Source organism: Nicotiana tomentosiformis, chromosome 12 (genome assembly GCF_000390325.3).
Source record: "Nicotiana tomentosiformis chromosome 12, ASM39032v3, whole genome shotgun sequence".
Classification (NCBI taxonomy): domain Eukaryota; kingdom Viridiplantae; phylum Streptophyta; class Magnoliopsida; order Solanales; family Solanaceae; genus Nicotiana; species Nicotiana tomentosiformis.
In genome coordinates, this window is record NC_090823.1 from 13,474,113 (window position 1) to 13,495,793 (window position 21,681).

General features: G+C 36.7%; 2 protein-coding genes across 5 annotated transcripts; both read left to right on the forward strand.

The window, feature by feature from the left end:
• Positions 1–715: 715 nt before the first annotated feature.
• On the forward strand, positions 716–7,474 carry LOC104101083 (growth-regulating factor 4-like). 2 transcript variants are annotated; one of them, XM_009608496.4, is made up of 6 exons: positions 716–1,041; positions 1,229–1,493; positions 5,064–5,442; positions 6,536–6,795; positions 6,890–7,067; positions 7,170–7,474. In XM_009608496.4, coding segments are annotated over exons 2-6 (1,056 nt in total). In that variant the 5' UTR covers positions 716–1,041; positions 1,229–1,255; the 3' UTR covers positions 7,171–7,474. The 2 variants fall into 2 exon arrangements, with proteins under 2 accessions (XP_009606791.3, XP_070048112.1); XM_070192011.1 differs by lacking the exon at positions 716–1,041 and having other exon boundaries at positions 1,328–1,473.
• A 3,222-nt stretch (positions 7,475–10,696) lies between these two features.
• On the forward strand, positions 10,697–15,950 carry LOC104101081 (CAX-interacting protein 4). 3 transcript variants are annotated; one of them, XM_070192295.1, is made up of 3 exons: positions 10,697–10,827; positions 10,945–11,077; positions 14,554–15,950. In XM_070192295.1, exon 3 carries the CDS (start codon positions 14,577–14,579, stop codon positions 15,540–15,542), a length of 966 nt encoding a protein of 321 aa, XP_070048396.1. In that variant the 5' UTR covers positions 10,697–10,827; positions 10,945–11,077; positions 14,554–14,576; the 3' UTR covers positions 15,543–15,950. The 3 variants fall into 3 exon arrangements, with proteins under 3 accessions (XP_070048396.1, XP_070048398.1, XP_070048397.1); XM_070192297.1 differs by having other exon boundaries at positions 10,750–10,827; positions 11,035–11,077; XM_070192296.1 differs by having other exon boundaries at positions 10,767–10,827; positions 10,925–11,077.
• The last annotated feature ends 5,731 nt before the right edge of the window (positions 15,951–21,681 follow it).

Consider the following 21,681-nt stretch of genomic DNA (forward strand, 5'->3'; position numbering starts at 1 on the left):
TTCAAAACTTGTGCTGAATCGAATCTCATCTTTTGACTTTTTCCTTATATGGCAAAAGTCAGAGTGAAATTCTAAATTCAAAAGCAGTGATCCCCGCCTTCCTTTTTTGATTAACCCGTTAGTTCATAACTTTGCTGCTTTATTTCAGAGTCGAGTTACCACGCTCTTAAAAACTTAATTAATAACTATTCAATAAATTAATCAAGACACAGCAGTTTGACCTGACTATTACAATAATAACAATTACTACATCTTTATTCCAAACAAGTCAGATGCCTGATATATAGATCCTAATTCTATCTATGTGAATTGCTATATTGTGGATTTCAACTCTAAAAAAAGAATAGAGTTGTAATAGAATGACAATCACTCCAAAATCTACAACTAGTATAATATAAAATAAATTCATACACATTTGAAAGATAAAAGAAAATTCAGAATAATTGTTGCATCAATTGGTCCCCCCTTACCCTTCCAACCTCAATAAAGAATAGAGTTGCAGTAGGATAACACCACCCCAAAATCTACAACCATAATACAAAATAAAATCATATTAACATTTGAAAGATAAAGAAAATACAGTAGTTGTTACATCAATTGGACCACAACAAGACATGACAGCCATACCCCAAGCCCCCCCCCCCCCAAAATTACCCCACACACATCCTCCTTTATTCCCCCATGTCCCAATGCTTCCCTTAAACCTCAACACTCACAAAACTCATAAAAACTCTTCGTTAACTTTCCCAAAATCCCCCTCCACTTCTGTCTTTCTCTGCTAAAACACAATGTCAACCTCAAAATCTCCATTTGACTAGTTCTAACTACCATATAATCAAACCCCACCTTAACAAAGTACACTATCAGTCTTCATTTTCTTTCCTCAAAAACTTTTATCTCTGTTCTTCTTGCAGGTTTTATCCAAACCCTAGATCTGTCTCCCTTTTAGGTAACCCCAACTACCTCTGCTCTCTACCAACACACACACACACAGAGTTATACACAAAACACACAGTTACGCAAAAAAGACTGATCTTTTAGGTAACCCCATCAACCTCTGCTCTCTACACAACACACCACTCACACAGTTACACCATAAACACACAGTTACACCATAAACACACAGTTACACCAAAAAGACTGTTCTTTTTCAATCTTTTTCAATCTTAGCATGTAAATATAATTTTATTTGTATATTAACTGCTACTGTGTTCTTTTTCGGATGCAGCATTTTGTGGAGGGAAAAGGGTGTAAAATGAGTGGGACATCGACATCATTGGGGGTAGGGGTGGGGGGAGGTGCCCAGGTGGGGGCGGTGGGATATGACTTTGGATTCCGGCCACCATTTACGGCGGTGCAGTGGCAGGAGCTGGAGCATCAAGCAATGATATACAAGTACTTAGTGGCGGGGCTGCCCGTGCCACCGGACCTTGTAGTTCCAATTAGAAGGAGTTTTGATGCTATCTCTTCCAGGTTCTTTAATCATCCTAGTTGTATGTTCCTCTCTCTTTTCTCTTTCTTCAGTGTTTTAAGTGTTTTTTTTGGGTTTGTTTTGTAGTTAATTGGTCAATGAGTATTCATATATAACAGACCTCAACTTGTTGCACTTGTTGGGATTGAGGCGTAGTTGTTATAGTTATTTGTAGTTAATTTGGTTAGTTTATTGTAGTTGAGAGCATATTATAGTGTTTGCATTTTATGAATTGGGAGATTATCATACTTTGATGGTGAAAATGGGAGCATGCAGATCTAGGAACATTGCTTCTCAACACTTTTTTTTTTTTCCTTTTTATATTTTGGGTAAAAACAGATCTTTACTTGACGTATGCCTGAGCCTTGGTGGGCAGAGTTATCCGGTACTTGTGTTAGTGGGGATAGCAGGAATGCTTTAGAATAGTAGAGGTGCACGCGAGTTGGCTGAGACTTTAGGAAAAAGAAAAAAAGAGACATTTGCTTGTTGTTAAGGCAGTAGAATCATGAATACCCAAGACTGTGTTTGATTCTAAAATCTGTATTGAAACTTGAAAGTATATTATCCTTTCAGTTTTTGAAAATTATTTCTTATTTTGTAATGGGTAAAGGGTAAAAAATGCCCCTAAACTAAACGAAATGGTTTAACTTTGCCATCTGTCAAAACATGGCCTCAAAGCTATTCCCATCGTTACTAAATTGGGCCTAATATTGCCCTTTTCAAATACCGGACTTGGTTTTGTGTTAATTTTATATATAATTACCATTTTTAGTCCATTTTAATGTTGGGGGTGCGTAATTAAAACCCCCTTGCCACCTGTCCCCAATTAACATCCCGTGCCACCTTCAAGTTCAACCATAGACTAGTCGTTGGGGATTTTTCATTTTCACTACCACTGGTGTACCCCTATGAGTATTTTTAGCCCACCTGGCACCAGCTAATAGATGATGCCATTGTTGAGTTCTTGAAAAACCCAGATGAGAAAATTAGCCAAAAACGTCTTCCACATTGAAACTTTTACTATATTTTAGCTCAAATTAACTCAATGGATTTGCCACAAAGTATTCAAGATTGGCTAATTTCAACTCAAATCAACACAACGTGAATAAGCCAGATGGAAAAATTTTAAAGGGTTGTTGAGTTTAACTAGAATTTACCACCCTCAAAAGGCTATGACGAGTCTCCATAGCGGAGTCTCACAGGTGCTTTGACGACAACGCGAGGTGGAGTGGAGTGGCTCAACGCCGGGGGGAGTTCGGGAGTATGAAGGGGATTGAGGCGTGTGTGGAGTTAGTGGTGGAGGGAGAAGTGTGAGACGAATATAGAAGGGTAATTATAGATAATGTGGAAGTCATTGTGGTGGAGTGTAAGAGGATGAGAGGAGATGATGGGAGAAAAGAGTGAAATAGCAAATGAGAAAATATGATTCATGGGGGGTGGGGGGTAGGAACAAGAGGCAGGTGGGTTTTAATTAGTGACTGCATCAAAATGTGCTAAAAATATTAATTATATATAAAATCAATACAAAACCAAGTTCATCGGCCAAAAAGGGCAATATAGGCCCAATTTAGCAACGACAGGGATAGCTTTGAGACCAAGTTTTAATAGATGACAAAGTTAAACTATTTCGCATAGTTCAAGGACATTTTTGACCCTTTGCCCTTTTATAATGGATTAGTCCTAGAAGAAGCTGTCATCCTTTTTGTTAAAAGAAGATTTCTTTTGAGTAGGGTGAATGGGTTTGAGTTTTGAATTAGTCTACTATCTAGTGTAATCTAGCTGAGGATGCAGTTCGTGTCGGACCTAGGACATTGCACTAGGGGGGTCAATGATCAACGGCAAGCAAGCGACAAAAGTAGAAAGAGCCAAGAGATGTTACATTTGTTGGTGGGTAATTAGGTTAACTTAGTGTAGTTGGCCATTTTATAATGTTTGCAGTAATGAATGGGAGGCGTACCAAACTTTGATGGTTATATGGGTACATGCAGATCTAGGAACATTGTCATCGCTTTCCTTTTTCTCATTTGGGTGGGAAAAAAACCTTTACTTGTTACGGTTGTATAATCATGAACAACCAAGCTTGTGTTTGATTCTAAAATCTTTGTTGGAAGTATGTTACCCATTCATCTTTTAAAATTTATTTCTTATTCTGTAACGGATTAGTCCTTGAAGAAGTAAGTCATCATTTTGTCTTTTACAAAAGCTTGTTTGCGCAAGGGGGTCAACGATCTGTGACAAGAAAACAACAAAAGTAGAGAGAGCCGATAGATGTTGCATTTAAGCGGAGCAATTTACAAATTTAATTCTAGTTAGTTAAATATGCACAACTCTACACATGATTAACTTAACAAATTTAACTATTCAAAATACGTGTCAGCTACCCAGCGGCAAGTGTTATATATATATATATATATATATATATATATATATATTGTATGTCATTTGTTCACCTTTCGCCATGTTACCTCTCCCCCTTTATCCGGTCTTGGGACCGGCAATGTGAGCAAAGCTCACACACGCGGAGTTATAATAATTAATATATAGATGGTAATTTTGTTTATCGTTTGAATTATTCATATATCAATTTATAATCTTTTACAAATTTAATTGTCATGACTCAGCCTCACGGCGAGCATAGAAGGAACTACTCTTCCGCCTTCTATTAAACACTTTTACTTTTCATGTTTTTCTTCATTAGTTTTCAACTTCTTATTTTTGTTAAAAACAATACATAAATATTTACAATTTATCTAAATAACCTAGAAATAAAAAATAACAATTAAATGATAAAAGGGTACAGCCCGTTGCACGAAGCATCCAACATTCACGTAGGATCCAGGTTAAGGCTGCACCCTAAGGGGTGTGATGTAGGCAGCCTACATGCTACCCTAATGCAAGCATCAATGGCTTATATAAGTCACATACGACAACTTTATCGTTGCTCCAAGACTGTCCTTCCAATTAAATGATAAAAAATTAGCTAGTTTATAAAATACATCAAATTTAAAAAACAACACATTATTCCTCGAACACGTCCTCTCTTTTTGAAAAAATTGGGCATATCGCATTGTCTTGTTTAAAATGAAAAGATAAGTAATGCCCTGGATTTTGTGATTTGAACCCGCGATTTTAGCCGAATGGGCCTTCACCATTATACTAAATTCAATCATTTATATAATAAAAATTCAATCATTTATATAAATAGTTAATTTTTTACGCCCGAAGGGCTTGCTTAAACATAGATCCAGCCAGATTAGCATCTAATGGGCTATATCTTTGTGCTTCCTTTTGGCAATACAGCTAAGGTTGGCATGTTTTTTTGCCTTTCCAGAGGCTTATCCAGTGTTTGCTTTTTGGTTTATTTCAAAGTGTGTAGCTGTATTAAATTTTGATGTCTCTCTCATGGACTCTTATTGAGATTGTGCCTAAATGTCAATCCCTATTACCATAATTCCAGTCTCATGGAGTTTTGACTGCCGTTCAAATCTAGTAAAACAATTTTTTTTTGGCTAGAGAAATGTCTTTCTTTTTCATTTGGTGGTTAAGGGGGTTGTTAGGCAACTGTGCAGCTCATTGTATTTCACATGTGCAGTGAGTTATTGTTCTTATTATGGGAAGAAGTTTGACCCTGAGCCAGGAAGATGTAGAAGAACAGATGGAAAGAAATGGAGGTGCTCCAAAGATGCACATCCTGACTCCAAATATTGTGAGCGGCACATGCATCGAGGCCGTAACCGTTCAAGAAAGCCTGTGGAATCTCAATCTACTTCCCAGTCCTTGTCGACTACGATATCACACATGACTACTGGGAGCAGCAATAGAAATGGAAGTTTCCAAAGTAATAGTAGTGGAAACTTCCACAACATGCCATTATATTCCGTTGCTAATTCAGATGGACTGAGTTATGGAAGCACTGCAACAAAGCTTCAAATGGAGCGTGTCTCTTATGGGATAAATAACAAGGAGTATAGGTACGTCCATTTTTTCCTCTATGGTTCCTGTTCTCCTTAGATGCATTTTTCTCCTATACTGTCGTGCACCTTCATTATGCGATGTTATAAAGAGTTCTCAAGTGGTTGGCATGTCAGTTCCGTTACTTTGATCTAAATTCTCACACAGCTTTGCAGGAAATCTTGGTATTTGGTTGTATATATGTTTAATAGCATTTTTAGTGACAACTCTTCTGCTCCTATTTTTCTGCTGTTTTCTACTGCTGATGAAAGATAGAGTTGCTGGCTCAAATCTTTTACATTTGAAAGGTGCTAAATAGGACACGGGTGACTGTCGATACTTCTTTGTTTCCCAGTTATTTCAAACTTAAAACTGTCAAGTAGCGGACATATTCTTCTCTCTTATACACAGTTACGATCTTCCCTTCGTAAAATAATTTGAGGTCCAAATTTAATCTTACGTATGAAAGTGGAAATACTAGTGATTATCATGAGTACTTAAGGGCTATGTTGTGCGGACTCTCTAAAATCCTGCCACACCTGTGTCGGATCCTCCAAAATACACTACTTTGGAGGATCCGACATGCACCTGGCGATATTTTCGTAGTCCAAGCAAAATAGCTTAAGGGGGCTATCACTAATCATGAAACTATCTCATCATCTGCTTCAACAATTTTAGCTCTTCAACTATGGCACAGTTAGAATCCTTTTTATATTTGTCAGGTTCTTACAAGGAGGACAAGATTTTATGCAAGAGGGCAAAGGATGACAACATTCCCCTGCTTACAATGCATCCCCTACTTAATACAAGCATGAAATTGTCTGTTGTCAATCTTGTTATTTAAAAAAAAAGGAAGAAAGAAAGGAAACAAAAAATGTTGGTCGTCAATAGATCTCATTAATCTGAGGAAACTATATCTTGTTCTTTTCAGGCCCGTTCTTAAGACAATGTTTGCTCTTCACATTCATTTAGTAGTAGAGGGTTGGGTACCATTCAAAGTGCCACGTGTATTTTCTTATTACCGCTCCAGTGGATATGTCTGATATAGTGGTAATGTTGGTATTGCCTTTGGAGTAAATGGCATAAAATCCAGTTTCATGAAATGCTACACAGGTATCTCCATGGAATGGCTCCTGATGCTGATGGCTCGTCAGAAGTTTCTGCGAGTGTGAGTAGTCTAGGGATGGGTTCTAACACAGACAACATGTGGCGTCTAATGCCATCACAAGTTCCGTCAAAGCCCACAGTGAATCCGAAAAATGATTCCCAGTTGCTGGGTAGCTCACCTCATCCATTCGAGCCTGTAATTGATGCAACAATTGCAAAACAGCAACCCCAACATTGCTTCTTTGGCAATGACATAGGTTCACCTGGTAATTTTGCTAATGAAAAAGCCTTTAATGCTATTGAGTATCCCTTCCTTTTCCAAATATTTTTACGAATATGCTTTTTTGATGTCGAATACAGTAAAGCAGGAGCCGCATCCAATGCGCTCGTTCTTTGACGAGTGGCCTACATCCAAAGAGTCATGGTCCAGTCTTGATGAGGAATCCGGCAAAAATAATTTCTCCACCACACAGCTCTCCATATCCATTCCAAATGCTCATTCTGGATTCTCTTCAATGAGTACACGTTCTCCCAAATGGTGAAATTTTAGCATCTTTAGCTACCTCTTTGTCGCATTATAGTTGCAAGTAATTGCTCCTCAGCAAGCTTATCATAACTCTGGCGCTTTTGTTATGTGCAGATGCTTAAGGAAGCTGCCACTGCGCTAACTCTAAGGAGTCTCGGGTGCTGTGCGGAGGAATGGTTGTCGTTGTGCTAAGTGACTTCTGTTTGTATGAGTTACATGCACTTTTTATATTACTGGTACATTTAGTCCTTGTATGTGTTTCTATTTGTGCTTCAAATTCAATACTCTTTTAGGCAAGTGCTACACAAGTTTGCCATAAAAAATAATGTATTTATTCAAGTCAGTTGCTGCCTTGCTGGGTGAGATGATCAGTTTGTGGGTTCTTGCTGTGAGAGATCAACCCATTTTATGGGTGGAAACTATCTTATTAAGTCTGGTTAGGTTCATGTGCTTAGGTGCACTTGATGGATGTATCGAATAGTAGAAATGACACCAGGTAGCCACTCTAAAGGGCTGCTATTTAAGTAGCAAGTGCGTCCTGAATCAAATTTTTGGGACAAAAATGTCTTGAATTGTCCTGGAGTTAAAGATTTTTAGTTTAAAATTTCAGGACAAAACAAGTGCCGGCTTATCTCATTGCATCCTACTCTTGTTCATTAGTTTTATAAATTCAAATTCGTCGAACTACCTAATTTTTAAGCTTTGATATTGCATTTTATCTACTAAACTAACTTTTCAATCACTATTTTAATAATTTATTTCGAAATCACTGATATAGTGTTTGAATCAGATCACACCTTGACATGCTCATGTACCAAGATTTGAACATGAATATATCACCATAGTAATTCAGCAATCTATTTTTCCACATTAAAAAAGAGGAAATCAGTGCACAAATCATCTTGCGTTCACAGTGAGTCTGGGCCCAACACCAAAGGGATACGATGTAGATAGCCCATCCTAATTCAAGTATTAGTGGTTGTTTCCATAGCTTGAACATGTGAGCTATAAGTCGCATGAAGATAATTGTACCGTTGTTACAAAGTTCCCTTTCAATTGGAAAAAAGAGAAATCATAAATTCGAATTCATGATGCTCTGTAAGGGTGACAAGTGGGCCGGTTCGGGATCGGGACCGCAGTTCAAATGGGCCAAACAGGTTAAGTGGGTCGGGACTGGTTGGACCGGTATATGTGGGCCTGGGCCGGTTTCGTGGGTCGGTTCTTGGCTTTGGCATGTTTAGGTCCCATCGGTCATTTTTTTAAAAAAAAAATAAAAAAAAGGCTATTTAGAAAATAGCCGTTGGGCAGCCCAAAAATAGTCGTTGGCTATTTTGAAAATAGCCATTTAACCCCTCCAACTTTATTTTAACCCCAAACTTTTTATAATTACACTTTTTTCCTATTTTCAACTATAAATACCTCCTCATTCTTTCATTTTTCTTACAAAATCAATATCAATCTATCACAATCTGTCAATTTTACCATAATATTGCACCCGGTGAACAATTAGACCATGAATTAATGAATGCTCTTTATTCTAATAATTATAATACTATTGATGAAAATGATGATGAGGAAATTGATCTTGATGAAACTCAACAGGATGATGATACACCCACTAGTCCTGCTCTTGATGTTAACTCAACTAGTGATAAGCCTGCTAATCCAAATGATGACCCATCTGATACTCCTGTTACTGCCCCTACTTTTTTTTAGACAACCTACAAACGGACGGAAACATCTCCTGTTTGGCCATTTTTTACACAACTAGTTCCACAAAATAAGGTTAAGTGTAAAACTTGTGGTGGTGAGTTAACTTTTAAATATGATGTTGGATCGGCGGGGGGGGGGGGGGGGGGAGGGGGGGAACTTTGGCTAGACACATAAAAAACACCCTAGAGATAGAATAAAATATGAACGTATGAAAGCTTTGGCCTAGGGGAGAAGTATACCTAGTCCTAGTCAGGGTGACCCTAATACCGGTTCAAATCAATTTCAACTGGGAATTAACACTGTTATCAGTGATATTTTATATTATGATCCAAAAAAAGATCGGGATTGGGAAGAATTGGCAAAAATAGTAACTGTTATGTGCTTACCCCATAGTTTTCCTTCTGACCCTTCGTTTGTGTATTATATTAGAAAAGTTTTTAATCCTACTTATAAAGGTTTTCCTCGCACAACCGTAAAGAGCGATATTTATAAATATAAGCATGAATATGAACAATATTTGCGTTATTTATTTACTCATATAAATTGTCGTGTTGCTATTACCACTGATATTGGTAGAAGTAGCAATGACTGTGATTACCTTACTGTTACTAGTCATTGGATTGATGAGGAATGGATAATGCAAAAGCGCATAATTGCTTATGAAGTTTGTAAGAGATACCATGTAACTTGTATGAACAAAAATTAGTATGTATTATGTAACTTGTATTTTGACACATCTTGATTAGTTTCTTTTTCGTCTCAATTGTGGTATTAACACCTTGTTATGCTCATTCCATAGGGAAGAGAAGACTAAGAAAGATATTGCCATATTTTTTTAATGCTTTTGTAATAAAATTAGAAGGCATTACTTTGAATATCTCTTTACAATATTTTTGTCTTTAAATTTTGAATTAAAAAGTTTAGGTCACAATTCTATAATAAAATTTACAAGGCATTGCCTTAAATATTTTTTTTTACATTTTTTTGTCTCTAATTTCAATTCTAATTATTTTAAAAATAAATTAATATTTTAGCCATTGGGCCCACTTAGTCCATTTAGCCCCGGATCCGGCCCGTTTAGCCAGGGACCATGAGTTCGTGGCCCCGGGCCGGTTCTTAAAAACCGATCGTTTAGCCCGAGACTGTTTGACCCGTTTAGTTAGGGACCGGACCGGGACCGTTTGGACTGGCCCACTTGGCCCGTTTAGGGCCCGGACCGGCCCACGTACCACCCCTACTCTATACGAATTGAATTGTCTTGATTATAGGCTTGACTCTACGAAATTAGTTGTTATGCAAGAAAACTAGGCTTTGAATTTTCTTCTGCACCGTTAGATGCTTCATGTTATGTCTAAGGATTATCAAAATTTTACATGACAAAAAAAGTTTTCTTGGATATTAAATATATCTTATAATTAACGTAATTCTAAAATTTATAAGTTTTTAAAAAATATATGTATAATTTTTTAAGATAACATATCTGAAAATTTGATTGTAATTAAGTAAACTAATTTTTTATGTTCTCACATAGAAGATGCTTGCAGTAGGCATAAAAGGTCAATTTATATTTATTCTTTTAATTTTATAGTGAAAACGAGTTGTTGAAAACTTGAAATTAGAAATGAACTTGAGCTCTCGGGTTCGGATTCAAGAATAAATAAATTTTCGCTAGAGAGTAATTCTCTTTAATAGTCTTTACGTAGGACGAATTTAAATTACTCGAATTAGTAAATTTAAATTACCATATGATTAAACAAAAAAAATAGTTACATAGTGGAATATTCAAATTTCTTAATTTTGAAATTTGTCCAACCCCTTTGCCCCCCTAAGAAAAAAACAAACCCACCTGTTTGTTGTTTTATAAAATTGACAAAGGAGGAAAAAAACAAAAGGAGAGCAGGGCGAGTCACCGACTAAGCATTTAACGACGTCGTATTCGGGTCGTAAAATCTATTTAATTCACGATAATAAAATCCGCTTATTCTCCTTTTTCGTAATTGGGAGCTCCTCCTCAATCATCACGGAACATAGATTTTCGATCATATAATCACCGAAAAAGGTAACTTTCAAATCCCCAAATTTCACTTTTATTCTTATAATTGTTGTGATCACCTAAGTTTTGCCCAAATCACTCCTAAAAAAATATGCCAAAATAGTTTCTTTTATTATTTCATAGAAAAGAGAAAGAAGAATTTCGAAAGAGTTGGGAGATGAACTGATTGCTAAACGTTTGAAGTTTGGGAATTGTTGTTGTTTATTGCTGAAGCTGCTGTCTGCTGTCCTCTCTTCTAAGGCATCTCGTTAATTAGGTATGTTTGTTTTTCCCTAAGCTGTATTTTGTTTTGTTATGACTGTTTTAATGCAAAAACCATCCTTCTGTGTGATATCGCTGCCCAGATCTGCTATTTCAAGTTAATTTCAGAATGGTTGAAGTGTTAATTATTGAATTTGTGAGGCAATCGAACTTTGTTATTCATGAAATGTGATTTAAGTTGTATGTCAATCTATTTTTTATCACTGTCTAATATGAAAAGGCGTGAGAATTAAGTGTTCGAATGAAGTGGGATTAGAAGCTTTCAACTGGTGGTCAAATTTCCAGATTTGAGTTAAAAATGAAATTCCAACTGTTCTGTAAATTGATCTGCTTCAGGATGTTGTTTATTTCCTTGCCATGAATGACAGACTTGCGATTTAATCTCCATATGTTAAAGAGACCTCGATTACTTCGTATATTGGATAACTCGATTTTATGGACTCAGCTTTAAGCAATGGAGTGCGTGTGGATCTGTTTGTATCTCTGTCTGTGAATTCGAATAATCGCGGGCAAATTTGTTAGAAGATGCCTCGCTATAAAACAATGATAACCATGGCTAACATAAACTCATTTGTGGAGTATTAAATGCTCAGTTATTTACTTTCATTTGGTTATGCAAAAGCTGTAGATAGTTAGTACAACAACAACAACCCAGTGAAATCTCACTAGTAGGGTCTGGGGAGGGTATGTGTACGCAGACCTTACCCCTACCCCGAAGAGGTAGAGAGGCTGTTTCCGAAAGACCCTCGGCTCAAGAGCACAAAAAAACAAAAGGAGACAATATCGGTATCACCACAGAAATCATAGGAAAAATAGGAACAACATGAAATCCAGAAGAAAGATGCAAAGCAAAAACGATGGCTAGTAAGTATGTCCGGCACTGAAACGCAAAATAGTAAGACACGACATTGCCACTAGCTAGCTTAGACAAAAACCCTTCCAGACTAGTCTCACAACGGTACGAAGTAAGGCAAGACTCAACTACCTTCTAACCTACAACCCTAATACTCGACCTCCACATCTTCCTATCGAGTGCCATGTCCTGCCTGATCACCTCTCCCCAATACTTCTTCGGCCGCCCTCTACCTCTTCTCGTGCCCTCCACAACCACCCGCTCACACCTCCTTACCGGGGCATCTGGGCTCCTCCTCTGTACATGCCCGAACCATCTGAGCCTCGCTTCCCGCATCTTGTCATCAATGGGAGCCACGCGCACCTTCTCCCGAATATCATCATTCCTGATCTTATCCATCCTAATATGCCCGCACATCCACCTCAACATCCTCATCTCTGCTACTTTCATCTTCTGGATATGTGAGTTCTTAACAGCCCAACACTCAACCCCGTACATCTTTGTAATAGTTGTAGATAGTTAGTCTTTGTAATTAATGATTTAGATTCTGCCATTTTTTATAAATTACGACTAGTTGCCTTTCATGGAATTTGGAGTAAATGGACTCCAATACTACGCTGTTAGGCCAATGCCTTGAAGTCTATTAGGATTTGTTCCATGAACATAAACAAGCATTTAGGGAACTGATTATAATTATCCTTAGTCTTTTCACCGAAGCTCAACCAAAAATGAACTCCATAAATTCTCGCCCCATAATAATCTCAAATTAGTTCAGAAAAATATCGTAGTTTGCCGTAGGCGCGTTTAATAATAAATCATCGCGATCATGGGTACGGTTCCCGTGGCATGGTCATGATACGTAATCCCCAATTCGAGTGTGCGTTTCACGTGACTCGACTATCACTTCAAATAATAATAATAAACATGTTGTAAATCGCGGGTGCGTTTCACATGACACGATTCGCAATGTGTTAAAAAACAATAAATGCGTGACATCGCGACTTATTTAAATGAATTCCATAAACACTAAAAGCGGTTAAATAAATAATTAAAAGCGATTAAAAAGTAAAAATGCACAATAGGTTTTAAATATGTATTAAATCAGATAATTAGGCCAATTATTAATAGTTGAGCGACCGTGCTAAAACCACAGAACTCGGGAGTGCCTCACACCTTCTCCCGGGTTAACAAAATTCCTTACCCGGTCTTCTGTGTTCGCGGACCATAAATAGAGTGATTTCCTCAATTTGGGATTTAAAATGAACCGGTGACTTGGGACACCATAAATTATTCCAAGTGGGGACTCTAATTAAATAAATAATCTCATTTCGAATAATGTCACTTTAATTGGAAAAACTCCCTATCCCTCGGGAAAAAAGAGGTGTGACAATTCTAATTTGTCATATTGAAAAACCCTAGAGGAAAAGTAGAAAAAGCTCGATTTTATGGTTTTATTCTTTTTTATAATTCATTGTAGTGCAATTACCGATAGTTTGATCAAGACAAAATTATTGAGTATTGTAATGAATTGGGTCCAAATGGAAAAGAATTGATATTGAGGATTCATATAGAAAAACCAAACTATTTAATGGGCTTTTTGTTGTGAAATTTAAGTGTTGTGCTCGTTTAAATTGGGAATTTATGCAGATTTTAAATTTGATATGATTATTTTGGTTCAAATTCGGAAATTTTTAAAAGCTAGGGCTTTGGTTTTTATGCATGATTGTTAATTCTTGGTGTACACAGCTTATTACTGCTGCGATTTTAGATTGTGGTTCAATCACTAATAACATGTTCTGAGACAAATTATTGAGTATTGGAGTGAAACGGGTCCAAATGGAACGGACTTGATAGGGAGGATTCATATAGCTGAACCTACTGTGGGATTGAGGTGTAATTATTATTGTTGTTTTTGTTGATCGCATATTAATCTGCAGCTTTAATTACCCTAAGGATGCTTCGGGTTTGCATACATCATTATCTCGTTGAAGGGCTTTAAAAATGTTGTATTTTTTTTTGTCTTTGGGTGGTTTTCACTATCCATCTTGTTTTTTCGTGTTACCCTACATTAGAAATCAACTACTTTGGGTAGTTATATTTCGTGGAGTTGAACATGTTGTTCTCGGGTTAAATTTGGAGACGGTCTGAATTTGAAACCTGACATATTATTTGGTTCAAATTCGGCATTTTTAAAAGGGCTTTGGCTTTTTGCTCTTAACTATTAATTTTTGGTGTAAGCATTGTTCTGATTTTAGGATCCGAATTTGAAACTTCAAAGAGCTAGCCAGGTAGGGTTTAGAATTTTGATGCTTATGCAGTGATTTTTAGCGTACACAGCTTTGTACTGTCTAGTCCAAATTTGAAACTTTGAAAGCTAGTGGTTCGAGTTTGGTTATTCAAATTAATGAGTTTAGTGTACATATTATTTAAGGTTCTGATTTTAGCTCCAAAATTGGAACTTTGAAAAGATGTTTGGGTTTGGAAGTGATGCTTACATGTTGATTTTCCTATACAGCTTTTTCACTTCTAATGTTAGCACCTAGCTCCTTATTTGAAAATTTGGAAACCAGGCTTTTTAAATTTTGATTCTTAAACACTTTTTTTTTGGGTGTATACAGCTTGTTGGTGAGAAACAGTCAACATGCCGGCCACAGCAGGTAGGGTTCGCATGCCTGCGAACAATAGGGTTCACAGTAGTGCAGCCCTACAGACGCATGGCATCTGGCAGAGTGCTATTGGTTATGATCCATATGCTCCTAGCAAGGAGGACGACAAGAAATCTACCCAGAAGGCGTCAACTGCAGACCCTGAAAATGCTTATGCGAGCTTTCAGGGTTTGCTTGCACTTGCCCGGATCACGGGATCCAATGCTGATGAAACTCGTGGGGCGTGCAAGAGGTGTGGGCGGGTAGGCCACCTCACTTTCCAGTGTAGGAATTTCGTGAGTGTTAAGGATGATAACAAGGATAAGGATCCGGAGGCGATTGAGGTTGCCGTATTGTCTGGATTGGAGAAGATCAAGGGGTCTAAGATGAAGGGAAAAGCAGAAAATGAGGAGAGCAGTGAAGAAGAAGAGGAGAGTGAGAGTTCTGATTCGGATTATGATTCTGAAATGGAGAGGGCAATTGCTGAGAAGTATGGGAAGAAGGTGAGTAGGAAGTTGAAGTCATCTAGGAAGCACAAGAAGAAAAACTCGGATGATGATGATGATGAGTCAGACTCTGGAAAAAGGAAAAAGCGGGGCAGATCAAAGAGGAGGAGGAGTGGGAAGAAGGGACACAGTGATTCGGAGGATGATGATGAAGATAAGGATCGCAGGAAGAGGAGAAAGGAAAAGAGGAGGAAACGGGATGACTCATCAGACGAGGATGAAGATCGTAGGAGGAGGAGAAAAAGTAGGAAGGAGAAGAGGAGGAGGAGAAGTCATAGACATGCGGACAGTTCTGATGAATCAAGTGATGATTCTCCTCCACGGCACAAGCGTAGGAGCAGGAAGACAGCCTCAGCATCTGATTCTGATGCCAGCAACTCTGATGATTCACGAGTTGGCAGGGACAAAAAACGTTCTGAGAAGAGGAGCAGGAAGCGTCATGATGATGAAGAGTAGTAATGGACTCGTGAAAGGAGATATACCATCTACTATTTGAATTGCAGGTCCATTCCGTTCTATGGAACTGCTTATCTAGGCACTTGGTGTGTATCTGTCTATGTGTACTTTTATCTTTTTACCTCAACAAATACTCGTGTGCTTGTAAGTCTCCCTTCATGGTCTCGAGTATTGTTTAACTGACGTTGCAGTATTGTGCCAGTTATTATAGAATATGGTCATCCTTGTTGAACTTGAACCTACATCATGTTATCCTTTTGATGGTTTTGCAGAGTTATTAATTACAACCCGTAACTTGTGCAACTTCGTAAGGTGTTTGTTGAAGTGATATATCAGCCTGTATTTACAATATTGATAACTGCATGTGTTTAAATTTTTCCAGAAATATGTTACCATAGCCTTTTAACATTTGGTTGTGCAACACCTTTTTTATTTTGTTTCTCAATTCAGAAAATTATGTTTGGAATTCTGGGGGTATTGATTGCTGGTTATGCACAATGTCAAGTAGTGTCGAATACCATATGTAAAAAGAAAGAAAGGATCATAGGGTCCAGTGAGCAAAAATTACAGGGACACGCCAGAATTGAAATTGTTCCTTAATGAATTAAAAGCCAGAAGCTGCTTGATTTGCTCATCTGGGAATAGCATAGAAAGAGTACCTTGACACATCAACACTTCCACACACTCACCACAAGTCTTCTTCCATTCCTTTCTTGTACTTCTTCTTTGAGTCAGAGCAAACTTAGACTCAATAAAAGAATTATATTTAGTTATGAGAAGAGATTATGGTGTAAGGAAAGATTGAGGGCCCTCGCGAAAATCTCGCCCCTCCACTTGGAGAATGATATCATTTCTAATCCTGTGCTTACAGAAGAACATGGTGGAGTACTTAATCCCATTTGGTTAGAGAACCAGACTTGGACAGGCCATAATCTGGTTTCTGAGAGGCCATATTGATCATTCTAAATGAACTCCACAACTTGCGATAAGGCAGTTCCCTTGAGGGGTTAGCTATAAGCAGTTTTTGTTATAGAGTTGAATATTAATTAGTACTTTTTAAAAGACTGATGCCCTCATTGAATCACTAAAATGTTATGATTTTAGCCTCTTAGGGATCGTTTGGTATGAGGTATAAGGTGGGATAAGATGTAGAATAAAATTTATACCTTTTTTGGTTGGAAGTATAAATTTATCCTAGCATGGATTTATACCGCCAACCAAACAAGGTATAAATTTAATCCCAGACTTAATCCCGGATATCTCATCTTATCCCACCTTATCCTATCAAATATGGAATTATTTTATCTCACCTCTCATGTAGTATAAATTAGTACTGAGATTATAATCCCGGGATAATTTAGTCCACGTGCCAAACGACTAAGACTAAAGTATCAGAGTGCAAGAGTGTAGCTGAAGAGCTTCAAGCACTTGGTTATGTGAGTCAATGAACAGCTTCTTGACTAAATGTGCTGAAGATCTTAGGTACCTGATGCTCTTAGTAAACCAGATCAGAAACAATATACCAGATTTAGCATCTGCGACTTCCAGGGTCTTCTGAAATTAAGTTTCAGAAAGGGACAAGTAATCTTAAGTGTATTATATATTTATATTTTCAATATGAAATGACAACTCCACTATTCTTGGGACAATTGCATTAAATACCCTTAAAGGACAAGCTTTTTCAATGTAGGGAAGTAGGGCATGAGGTAGTAAATGATAAAATCCTCTTCCCTGACATGAAGAGTTGCCACTTGTTGCATGAGAAACAAAATCTTTAATTACTACTATATGTTCTAATTAACTTCATCTTTTATTACTCTCCAGATTATAAAATCCAAATATCATAGGCTATGCTTCATAGTTTGAAATGGGCAAAGTCATAACATTCTCCAACTTTAGTTACCAATATTGCTTAATATCTGTTTACTTTCAAAATTCATGCTTGGGCTAATGAAGTTAGTTGCAGATATAGAAAGGTTAAAACTCAACTAAGTTTGTACCAAGTTGACTAAGCCTAAGCTTGCACTCGATGGTGGCCTAGTGGTTGATAAAGCGCGATAAAACCCATGGGAAATCAAGATTCAAATCCAGTAGACAAAAAGAAAGCGGTGATATCTTACAATCTACTTAAGCATTGGTAGATAAAGTTACTCGATATCCTTACTGGTCGGACGTAGCGGAGGATAGAGTAATTGAGGTGCGCTAAACTAGTCTGATGCCACCTTTTTATAAAAAAACAAAAAAAAAAATGGTGCTACGCTCAGGCCTACACCAATTTGGGCCTGCACCCAATGGTGTGGCTTAGTGGCCAATAAAGCGGAATAAAAATCATGGGATATCAGGATTCAAATCCCACCGGACAAAGAGAACGCAATGATATTTTTCCATCTGGTTAAGCATTAGCAGACAAAGTTACTCGATATCCTTACTGGTCCGAGGTAGCAGGAAATAGAGTAATTGAGGTGCGCGAAACTAGTCAAGACGCCACCATTAGAAAAAAAGGAAGTTGCTAGGCTTAGGCCTACACCAATTTGAAGACTGCAGTTTCATGATCTGGTTAGTTTAAGCCCTATCAACCTAGGAACACATACACCAAAAAGCTTACAGGTCTAGACAAAGTACAACAGTCTTAAAGTTGGAACAATCTTAACTAGCAAGATCTTAAAATCTAGTAGTTGCTAAAAGAACAGAGAGAAGGGGCACCTGGTCTCTTCTTTTAACAATGGGTAGGCCAAAATCTTTCATAAAACAGAAAGAAAACCAGAAAAGAAGCTAAGAATATAATCAAAGTAACACAAAGAAACCTTGGAAATGGGGAAAGGACCTGAGGATTGAGAGATCCATTAAAAGGGAAATCCTTAACTCATCATCCTATATACTTTACAGATGATGATCTATGAATGGCTTTTCAAATAAATCACTTTTTCATACTTTGCATATTGTTTTATATTTGTTTTGATAGCATTCCTAACGTTAGAAGAAAGTCTAATCTGTCTATTCCACTTGTTAACCTTTATATGCACTTTGTTTTTTTTGAGTTGGGTTGGCTGAAACCTTGTGTTTAGGGAAAGGTTTTTATTCAAAATTACCTGCTGATTCTTCCTTTTTCTTATTCATTTTGAGAGAAAGTTGAGAGGGTTCCCTCCCAATCTTTTTTCTTTGTTTGTTTCTTTTTTATAATGGTGGTATGCGGCCAACTTGCGCACGCCATAACTATTTTACCGGTTGAGGTACCATCATACTGCATAATTCTGCCCACCAAAAGCTTAGACAGATAGGAACAAATGTGGTTTGCTTTTGGAATTTGTACCATGTCTCTATAGTTTACATCCCATTTCATTAATCACTGAGTCACACCTCTTAGGTACATTGGTAACCTACTACTTACATTTATGTAGTAAAATAGTTAAAACCTAGTTTGGTATATCTATTCTATTACTTTTGCATGTATTTGGGTCAATAAAAATCGAGAAAAAAGGGGAGCTAGCATTAACGAAAAACTTAATCAAAATGTTGATAAAAGTTCTCCTATTTTATAATGTTCATGTACTAGCGCAGTGAACACAGAAAGAATATTGTATCATAATCAGTAGCGAAACTAGGAATTTTTCTTAGGGTGTTCAAATTAAAAGAAGTGAAAAAATTCTGACAAAGGGTGTTCAATATATGTTATATACCTCTAAAACGTAATATTTTACCTATATATACAGTACAATTTTTCGACGAAGGGTGGTCAATAGACCACCCTTAGGACCATGTGGCTTCGCCACTGACCATAATTACTAATAAAAGTTGAAATAAAAATTTAAAAGCGCAAATGTTCTTCATTTAGAAGTTAAATAACTTTGTTATATAATAGTAATCTTAGAAGATATACAAAATCTTACAAAAAGGCACGACTAGTTCAAAAAAATAAAATAATAATAAAACAAAAATGATCTTTCTCTTGTGTTAAGTGATTAGGCAGGACATAGTTCATCTCCAGCTTACCGAGGACATGATCCGTAATGTTGAGGTCAAGAATTAGAGTAAAAAGTTAGTAGTTAGTCGAAAGTCTTTCCTTCCCATACTACTAGCTTTATTATTATTCTTTCCTTTTTCTTAGATTTCGATTACTTCCTTATGTTACTTCTACTTTGGTGTATTATTAGATTGCTATTGGTTCTGCATATGTTCCTTCTTGATTTTTGCGTCTCTTGTTCCAAATTATCGTGCTTATGCTTGTCTGAGCCGATGATTTATCGGAAACCGTTTCTCTACCTATACAAGATAAGGTAATGCCTTCATATATATTATCCTCCCCTGACCCAGATTAACCGGATATATTGTTATTGTTGTTGATCTTTCCATTGTGTTCGGCTGTAGCGGAAACATTCTTTGATTAGAAAAGTTCACATCATTACTTAATGATTATGTTAACAATTGGCCAAAAACCCGAGTTTTGAATTAAAGGTATTTAGCACTCGCAAAGGCATATACATGGCAAGATTTATTAGGCCCCATTTCCATAAGGCAAATATTACTATTTATAGTACGACTAATATATTATTTTTACTTTGCCATACATTATTGGTCACACACACTGCCAAAAAATCTGCACAGGGCAAAGAAGCAGATTGATAAAGATAATGTGAATTTGAAAATAGTATAAAGTGTTTTCCTCTCTTGTCATTCAAACATTGTTGGATTTGAACTAAAAAAGGAACACAAGTTTAGCCATTTAGACAACCCCAAAATGGGTATTTTGGCCAGACAGGGAGTTAAGGATGTCTGAAAGAGATATACTTTGTGACCTTTTGACTATGCTTTTCTTCCTAAGAAGATCTTGTATGAACCCAATATTTGGACAATAATAAAGCTAAAGTATCCCCATTCATTGCCACGTGGCAGAGACCATTTAGTGAATGAACGGAAGTTATTTATTTGTATCCAGTGTTTATACCAAACAAATACATCTAAGAGGTATATTTTGTGTAAAAACAAACATTACTTAATCATAATTAAGTGATGTATATTGTCATTTTACTTTGTAATTGTTATGATCAAAGAACTTAGTTTGACAGAAACATTAGGTTGAGTAAGTATTCTCTAGGAAAAAGGGTCAAACTCGCCCTTGAACTATGGGAAATCATATTTTTTGTCATTCGTGGGTCATTCATATATTTGTCGTTACCAAAAGATTTATTACTATTTTTTTTTACTAACGACCCCTTAAATACGGGTCTAATAAGTATAATTAGCATTGGAATTCGACACGTATTCTGCACGTGGCACAATTAAAACCCTCCCCCTCTTTACCGGACCTCCTCTCTTCTTTTTTTTACCCCTGTTCAATTCAAGGGTAATATTATTCTGAACCTTACTCATAGTTAAGGTGCAAATGTGTATTAATATATAAGTTGAATTGGATCTTTACAACTTGGTCCAAAAATCGCTAAAAATAGGAAAGAAACAAAATGCTGACAACCGACAGGAGCAGGTAAACTGCTGAGTAAAAATGGAAGGCCTCTCTACCTAACAGAGCACCTTGCAATGTACAGTCACAGCCGGTATTCAGTCGTCAAAAATAGCGAAGAAGAAACTTCTGTTTTCTTGTTTAAACGTGCGGTAACTAAGAAGTAAATATATTTATCTTTTTGTTTCTCATTCAATATCCGTACTTATCAGGGCCTCAAGTAATTGAAATTTACACTACGGTAAAACTCGTTAAACAGAAAAACGCTCCTTACTAGATTCTTTCTTATTTTCATGGGTCGAGTCTAGACATTTGATTAAAGATGAGTGATCAGTGATCATATTCAACTCACCCAATCCTTAATGATAAATAAATTTATCAAATTGGGAAATTATCCTTTTTAGTGTTTGAAATACTCGAATATTCTAAAATTATAGATTTGATCATTTTTAACTTATGACAAATAAGAAAATAATTTAACACTTAAAGAATAGGAAACATGATTTATGATTAATTTGGAACAGATATGAACACAATAAAAAATCTTTAAAAGAATATTTGATTCCAATAGCCAACCATTTTGATTTTTGCCAACACTAGGAATAAAAAATTCCAATTTTGATCCACCTTAATGGTTCTAATCCACTCAAATCTTGCCACGTGCCCTCATGTTTTAACATTATT